This window comes from Populus euphratica, unplaced genomic scaffold, assembly GCF_000495115.2.
Source record: "Populus euphratica unplaced genomic scaffold, PopEup_1.0 scaffold39.1, whole genome shotgun sequence".
In the NCBI taxonomy this organism is placed as follows: domain Eukaryota; kingdom Viridiplantae; phylum Streptophyta; class Magnoliopsida; order Malpighiales; family Salicaceae; genus Populus; species Populus euphratica.
In genome coordinates, this window is record NW_011499897.1 from 735612 (window position 1) to 744391 (window position 8780).

Genomic DNA, 8780 nt, shown 5'->3' on the forward strand with positions numbered 1-8780 from the left:
TTTCTATGGTTCAGAAATAATAAATTCGAGATCAATACGTAGCTAACATACGACTTTCATGTGTTATGTAAATATGTTATAGCTCGGTAATGCTATAATGTTAAAAATTAATTGCAGAAAACTTTGGATGCCTAGCTTAACAATTTATCGCTAAGTAATTTTTTTATCAAAAAAATATAAAATTCATTTGTTTTAATTTAAAAAATTTATAGCTTGTTGAAATAAATCTCGAATTTTTTAAATCAATATCATAGAACTACCGGTAAAATAAAAGGAAAGGAGAACAGTAATCATGACCAATTATGAGAGGTCATGGTCACAATCACGATTATTGAGTAACGTGGGAGTGTGTTTAGTAATGTCGTTTATGGTATTTTTTAATTAAATATATATTAAAATAATATTTTTTTATAATATTTTTTTTGAAATCAAGACAATGTCGAAGATTTGGTATAACGAGGTTTAAATCAAAGGATTTGGTGTTAGAAATAAAATAAATAATCTAACAATTCTCTTTTAAAAAAATATAAAGATAAAGTTGAAAACAAAAAACAAAAAAGTTCTGATTAAAATAATTATTAATATGGCTAGTAATATTGGGGTTACTCGAGTGTGTACTCGACAAGGTTAATATCTATTTCTAACCCGAGTGAATTTATTATGCAAGTCCATGTTAATGTCAACTTTTCTATCATGATATGTGAATTAATTATCAAGCTTTTCTAATCAGTTATAAATTATGTGATTTTCATCATGATTTTAATTAGTTATGAATTCGGTGTTCTGAAGACTCAAAAAGTCTTGGTCTCTCACCTAAATTGACATTTGATAATTGAAACCCAGTTGGAAAAAAAAAAAGTTTTGAAGCTTATTATAAAATTGATGACCTATACCCATGAAAATAAAATGAGTATGGGTTTAGATTTTTAGGTCAAAATCCAGCTATCAAATCATAAAAATAAAATGTAATTTTAAAAATTTATAAAATCTGAAAAAACAAACATATGAAACTTAAACTCGTATTTACCAACCACATCAAATATTTTTTTTTTAAATAACTTGGGGATTATTTTTGATTTTTCATCCTAGAAATTATAAAAAAATTAATAACAGTATAAAAACCAAAACAGAGTTAAAAATAAAAATAAAAATAAAAATATAACAATAACAATAATATAATTCTAGAAAATTTATCAACATATGAAATGACATATAAGATTCCAAATTACAAGCAAGTAATATACATGTAAGATATTACACATCAACATGACACCTAGAAACCAAGATAGTTGGCTATTTTTATTTATTTATTTATTTTTATCTTTTATTTGTTTTGTTGCTTCGTTTTTATATCTAAAGCACACAAAAAATTGATAGTCAGTGTTGGCTTCATTCATTTACCAGAAAGACTTCCCAGGATTCTTTATACGAAAATATAAAATATATCTTATTATGATGATTCTATCAATCACCATCGTTCCCTAGTTATTCATAAAATAAATAAAATATCAATATCAATATAAATACTGCCTACCCCATACCCTTTCTCATCAAGTTTTATGCATACACACATCAACTTGATTAAACTTCAATCCTTTTTTAATGCATAAAAAAATATTAAGAATATAAGGTTTTCTTATATTCAACTACATGAAATTAAAATCAGTTGAAATGGAGTCAAATAAAACTCCAATTACTTAATTTCAAGCACGTCAATTCATGCAAAAGAAAAATAAATATGCGAAAAGCCATTAAAAAAATATATCAACACGCATAAAATCATGGAAAATTTCACCAATAACCTAAATTGAAAGAGAAATGACAAAATAAAAGAGCATCCCATACGTAGTGCCCAAATTAGAATAAAACAAGGACAATAAGGAGTGCGCATGCGCGACATGTGGATGGCTACAACGAGAATTTATTTCATATTTGGCATTGCAAATTCAATAGGACGCGCGCATGCATTTGTTATTTTAATGTATATTCAGGTAAAAAGTACTTTAAAAAAACAATATTTACCACGCACTTAAATAAACACTTCTAAAACACACGTGAAAAACTGTGACATTGGCTAGAGGCCACGTAGGTGGCGGTTAAATCATCTGATCAAGATGAATTTGATGCCCAAGCATGTGTGGTCAAGCTTCAATAAACTCCTCTCTATTATATGTGGGTGTGTATTTGTATACTCCATGCCTCGATTGATTTATAATTTTTTATAATTGTTAAATTTAACATGGAGATTGACTTGACCAACACATATTGACCTAGGTAGGTCGATTCATGTAAACTTAAAAAAATAATATGATTCATCTCAACTTAAAAAAATAAATAAAAAATTATATTTGAAATTTTAACATCTTATATAGAAAAGTTTTGAGACAAAAGATGTTGATATAAATTATCAAAAAAATATCAAATACAATATGATATAATTATTTTATATTAAAAAATTAAAAAATAATTGACGTGAATGTAAATTATAAAAAAAGGTGAAGTTTAGTATATTTATCTAATATATAAAACTTAATATATGTTATTTATAATTATTTCACATTAAAAAATTAAAAACAAAATATATGTAGTTGTAGTTATATATAGTCATTTCATGTTAAAAAAGTTTCAAACAATGCATATGTTAATGTTGGCTTAAAAAAAAGGTAAAGTATAATATAATTACAACTGGTCATTTAAGTTTTGAGTTGGTCATTTAAATTTTACTGGGTCAATTACAAATACATATTTTTATAATTTGAAACTAAAACCTTGAATAACCATGAGGCCGAGTTTCACGAATTTTTTTTTGGAGGGAAGGAAGTGGGGCGATGACAACTTATATTTTTATATTCAAGCTTTTAGCCTTCATCCGACGCTATGGTTTTACTTCTTATTTTTTCATTTCAATGTTTATATCTCTATTTTTTTCAATAAACTAATGTCTTTGCTGTAGTCTACTAAATTATCAATGGAATGTCCATTAAATAAAAAAAATAAAATTCTTATTGTGAAATCCGTTATCCATAAAGTGAAAAAAATTGAAATTTGATTATATAAAACAAAAAAAATTAATTCTTACTCTTTTTTAATTTAATAAATTAAATAATGTTAAAAATAAAACGTTAGCACAATCTCCTTTCTCAAAAGAAACATTTTCAAGAAAAAGTGATTTTTAAATATTTTTATTTTGATGGAGTGGAAGAAATTTGAAGGATTTGCATATAGGGCTGCTCTAGCTTGTAGTTAGTGTGTTTTTAAAGTTAATTTTTTAAAAGTGATTTTTAAATATTTTTATTTAAAAAACATTAAATTAATTTTTTAAAATGTTTTTATTTTATTTTAATATGATAGTGTGTGTGTATAAAATTAAAATGTATTTCTACAAAAACATGTTACATAAAATACAGGATAGGGCCATCTGGGCCACGCGCACCCTTGTTGTAGAATGTTGACAGGTCTAGTGATCCGTGTCTCTTGCAAGATATTTTCTGCACACTATTTGCTCTGCGTTTCTTGCTTTTGTGATTATTTTTAAAATATTTTTTATTTTTTAAGATTTATTTTTTGATAATAATACATAAAAAATATTTAAAATACAAAAAAATAAATTTCATTTTTTTTTAAATTTAAAACATAATTTTAACACAAAAAAAATATTATATTCATTTCTCGGTATAAAAAGCATGATCGAATATAAGTTTTTTATTTTCCCTTCTTTCTGGAAAAACTACCCATCTTTCGTATCAGGATGTGAAACTGGTTGATATTCACGTCTTCGTAATCTCATTTCTGCTGGGTCAATCCTCTGGTTCTCAGAAGAATATTGTAGCATCCCACGGGTTCATTGATTATCTTGAAATCGAAATTATAATTAAAAGTTTAAAGTGATTTTTAACTTTAAATCAAAGTTTTTTTTTAAATAAAATAATTTTAAATTAAAATATATTTAATAAAAATTACTCGAAACAATGTTATTCGAAGAACAGACGCTGTATATGTTGAAATACACAACTTAAAAGGTTAAAATTTTTAATTTTCAATGAAATCAAGATTTTTTTACATAATTTTATAATAAGTTCTTAACTTGAGTCTAATCAAATAAACGTATTACTTCACGAGTCAGAAATCAAAAATTAAATTAAATTAATTTACAAAAATCGTATCAAACAAAACTTAAATCTATAAATTCGAATCAACTTCAACTTTGCACCAACGCACATCTTATTATAAGACAAGACTCAACTCTTAATTTGGAGATTTTCAAAATACATGGAATTTGTTGATGGCCACCAATAAAGTTTGCCATCTTTCCCGTGAAACTGTAAGATGCATTGAAGCAATGACTAAATCTTTCAGTCACTAGAGTCCTTGCGGACCAAAGAACAACTGTTACAAAAGCCATCGCCATTGTTGTTCCAAAATCATGCTGGTGGCACTACTTGTAACCAGGGAATTTTGTGCTAGAAACAAGAACTCAGACACGGGAAAAAATGACTCTGCATTGACTCAACACGTCATCACCAATGGCCATGAGTGTAGAAATGCATCCTTAAGTTTCTTTGAAAGGTTAGATTATTACCTTTCAAAGATTTCTGCCCAGAATCATTATGGCTATTCCATTTTTGTGATACCACAGAGAGGGTGACATGGAAAACTTCCTAGCTTCAAAACCCGAAGTTTACCCAAATCTATCCTGAAAACACTCAAAAGATAAATAGAAAACGCAAAAGAACCACAAAAAAAGTATGGATGGAACGCTACGCTTCACCACTCTAAACTCTTCCTCAACAGCTTGTGAGGCATGGATTAGACATTTCAGTCGGACCTTAAAATTATGCGGTGGCTGAGCCCGCAAGGAGGAATGGACTTCCACAGGCGGGATCAAACTTGATATAATCATACTGTAAAACATCTAAAAGTTTGTCACAGGAGAAGCATGGTGTTTGGTATTGCATTCAATACAACCGCATTTTTTAAAATATTCTGAGTTTTTTTAGTTTTAAAAATATTTAAAAAATTATTTTAAAGTAAAAAAAAAAAATCAAATATTGACATTGGCATATTGCAATTAACAACAAAAGTATTAGTACAAACTAATCAAAATATTCAAGATTTGGATCAAACAAACCCTAATGAGAAGGGGTTAAACCCTTATCATTATTAACACTAGGATTATAGTACCTGCAAAGGACCTTGCATTTGACAACGTTATCATAAACATAGAACCCAGGTGCTACCATGATCCGAACCATGGTTGGGACCAACTTCCTTGCCCTGTCTCCATCCATATCCTCCATGTAAATTGAGTCGAAGTTCACCCCTTTATCCACCCTGAAGACTGGAAAGCCAGGGTGCAAGGAATTGGCCAAAAGGTGCACCAACCATATGTTTTTAGAAGCACCAAAGAATGCCTGCAACAATGGCTCAGGCCAGGCTCTATTCCACCCCAACATAGCCACAATCTCACTCATTTTCCTATCACAAAACTTGCTAAACTCTTCACTGAAATGCCTTGTCCCTTGATTCAATACCTCCTCCCATGTCAAATCTCTAAGCACGTTAAATGACGCGTAGTTTGCTTCACATCTATCAATTGGGTTCAATATTTGATTCACAGATGTCTTTTGAAACCCAACAGATTCAAAATCTTCAAAGAAAGTTTTGTTCAACAAGGCCTCGAGGTAAAAGAGCACACCTTTCGGATTCTTGGAGAATGAGATCTTTATATCGTAAGGTTGCAGCAACACAGATATCCTCTCGTAAACTTTTACTCCCATGTGCCTTAGTTGCATGGTAAGTGACCTGCTTAATAGCCTAACAGAGGACCTAGCTTCTGATACTGAAACCAAAAATTGCTCTATCACTTTTTCACTAACCCCCATAAGACCATTTTGTTGATATTGGTGAATATTGTAACCTTTTCCAATCTGATAAAGGGGGTTGTTGTTGCTGCATTCATCAAGTCCAGACTTCAAATTATGGCAATAAATTTCTAGCTTGTTAAGCTTCTTTTCAAGTTCGGCCATTGAGTACTTGAGCCTTGAAGTTTCAAGAAGTGCTTCATCTCTCTTTCTTGTTGCGTGAATCAACTTGTGAGAAAGCTCAGCTATTGCAATCTTCCATTGCTCTTCTCTTGCTATTGACACATCACCAGTGGATTTTGGACTCTTTCTAGTCAATGAAGAAAATATGGACTTGAAAATCCCATTAGGACTTGCAATAGATGAATGCTTGTTTAAGCCATTATTGTCCAAGGGAACCACCGAAATCTTCTCTCTTGCATGTGGACGGCATTTGTTACAAGAAATTGAACCACCACCACCACCACCACCACCACACCCATCATTGCTATCACCATGTCGTTTCTTGGCGCCCGGCTTGCCATTTTTTTCACGGAGAGGTGTTGGATGGTGCTTTGGCGTTGCTCTCTTGTCTATAAAATTAGCTGGTGTTGCTTTGCTAGTAGTAGTTTGGCTTCCCTCTTCACTGAATTCATCATATTGTTCTTCTCTTTCACACTCTTGAATCTGCCACACCAATTAGAAGAGAAACAAACAACGTCAACGAAGTTAAGAAAATTGGTAATTAAGAAAGAAATTATCGCATATTTTCAAGTGCTCAACATGTGGTCTGACTAAAGTAGATAATTCTTGAATTCTCCATTTATTTTCGGGGAAAAAGATGGTGGCTGTAAGTTGACTTACAGGAGTGATGTGAGGAGATTGAAGATGGAGCACTACTGTTGGTGGTGGAGGAGGAGAGGAAGGAGATTTAGAGGGAGGAGGAGGAGATGAAATTGCCATGTTTATTTGTTATCATCTATCTCGTTTTTGGCGTAGTTTAGAGCTCCATGTAAATCTGACCATCTAGTAATATATACGAGGATATATGTGATGGTTTTTTTTTTTTAATTAGTTCTAGGATATGGTACTGATGCAGCCGAGTATTCTCTGTTTCGGTCTCTTTTCGTATTTTTCTCATTTTTCTTCGGTTGTGTCTTTGTCGTCTTGTAATCATATTGATGACTCACAGGTAGACATCAAGCCTTGGTATTTTACCAAGCTCTGCGATACTGAAAAAATGGCTGTGGTTAGATTTTCCTGGCAAGGATACGTATAATAGTATGAGACAGCATAAGCAGTAACTTGCACGGCACATCCAATTATTTGGATTTTTTATTTTAAATGCGACGTATTATTGAGTAAATTTGTTTCTGGTACGGTTTAATTAATATTTTTAAAGATAGATCATCCTTTTAGATCAATTGGTAAGTTAAAAAAAATAAAAATTTCCGGTATCTTGGAATTTGATTAAAGTTGGCATGAGGTTTTTTTAGGAAAATAGATATTTTTTATAGTTAATTTTGTATTATTATATTTTTCTAATTTTTTTAAGGAAATAATTTTTCTAGTTAAATTTGAGTTTTCTAGTTTTTATATTCCATATTATTCAATACTACTAAAGTTTTTTAGTTTTTTTTTATATATAAAATGATTGTAATAGTCTTTTGGTAAATAAAGACTTGAATAAAAAAAAAAAATTTTGAATGTCTCTTTATAACTATAATATTTTTTATTCTTGAAGGTTTTGATTTGAAACAAATCTTATTACTGTATGCTCACTTTTACATCAATTCATATAAAAGCTTAATGTTTCATGATAATTTTTATTGTATATTGTCAATTCATAATGGTTGGAGGTTGTAGAGAATATATATCGAAGCTTAATAATTTTATATGGTTAATTATTATGTGTTACTAGATAATTATTTATCTAAAAGGTTGTCAAACATAATGCGTGCTCATGTATGAAAGGATAAAAAGATTTTATTGAGTAAAATAAACATTTAAGAAATAATATGTTGTTTTCATATATATTAATTACTATTACAAAAAATACTAATAATAAAATTCATAATGAAACAATTCATATAAAAATATTGTGTCAGAGAAACATAATAAAATAATTCATACAAAAATATTAAAGATCAATAATAGATTGTATTATATGTATACATGAAAGAAATGTTTATGATAAATAATGATTCTTTACTGGAGTATAAATTCAAGGCCAAGTTTTCTTAGACTTGAAAGATTGATGAAAAAGTTTTTTCAAACAAATATGAATTTTTTAATTAATTTGATATTTTTCTATCTTTATTTTTTTATGTATTATTATTTTTTCTAGTTTTTATTTTTTTCTATATGAAGGGAATGGTTTTCTTGTTTGTCTCTCTTGTTTAATATTATTAAAGTATTTTAGTTTTTTTATATAAAAGATTTTAATAATCTTTTAATAAGTGAAAACTTAAATGAATAAAAATTAAATACTTTTATCAGTCTTTATAATTATGATGTTTTTTATTTAAGTTTTAATTCATAACAAACATCGATATCCTTTACTCTCGTACGTGTTAATCATCTGCATATTCTTTTTGTCCGATTCTAAAGAATTGATAGTATCTAATGTGACAACAAAACATAAATACGCGGGAAAAGGAGTGGCGTCGTGCATTATTCACCCGCTTACAATTTATTGTCAACAGTAACAGTGATTTTTTCTACGTTTTGTTAGTTTAACTTTCTTATTTCCAGTTTTATCTTAACACGTGTTTTTCTTATATCTTATATGTTGATATATTCTCTTCTGTTTGTATATTATTGAGAATTCAAGTTATTTGATCAAAATTAAGAAATGTATTGGAGGCCAGTTTAATAGAATATAGTTTAAATTTGTAGTATAGAAACACAATTAAGAAAAAAAAGAGACCAAACTTAAAA

General features: G+C 28.9%; 1 protein-coding gene across 1 annotated transcript; it reads right to left on the minus strand.

The window, feature by feature from the left end:
- Window positions 1-5028: 5028 nt before the first annotated feature.
- LOC105132228 (uncharacterized) lies at window positions 5029-6854 on the minus strand. Its single transcript, XM_011035588.1, has 2 exons — window positions 6705-6854; window positions 5029-6527 (listed from the first exon to the last, which is right to left on the minus strand). Exons 1-2 carry the CDS (start codon window positions 6801-6803, stop codon window positions 5130-5132), a joined length of 1497 nt encoding a protein of 498 aa, XP_011033890.1. The 5' UTR covers window positions 6804-6854; the 3' UTR covers window positions 5029-5129.
- Window positions 6855-8780: the final 1926 nt, after the last annotated feature.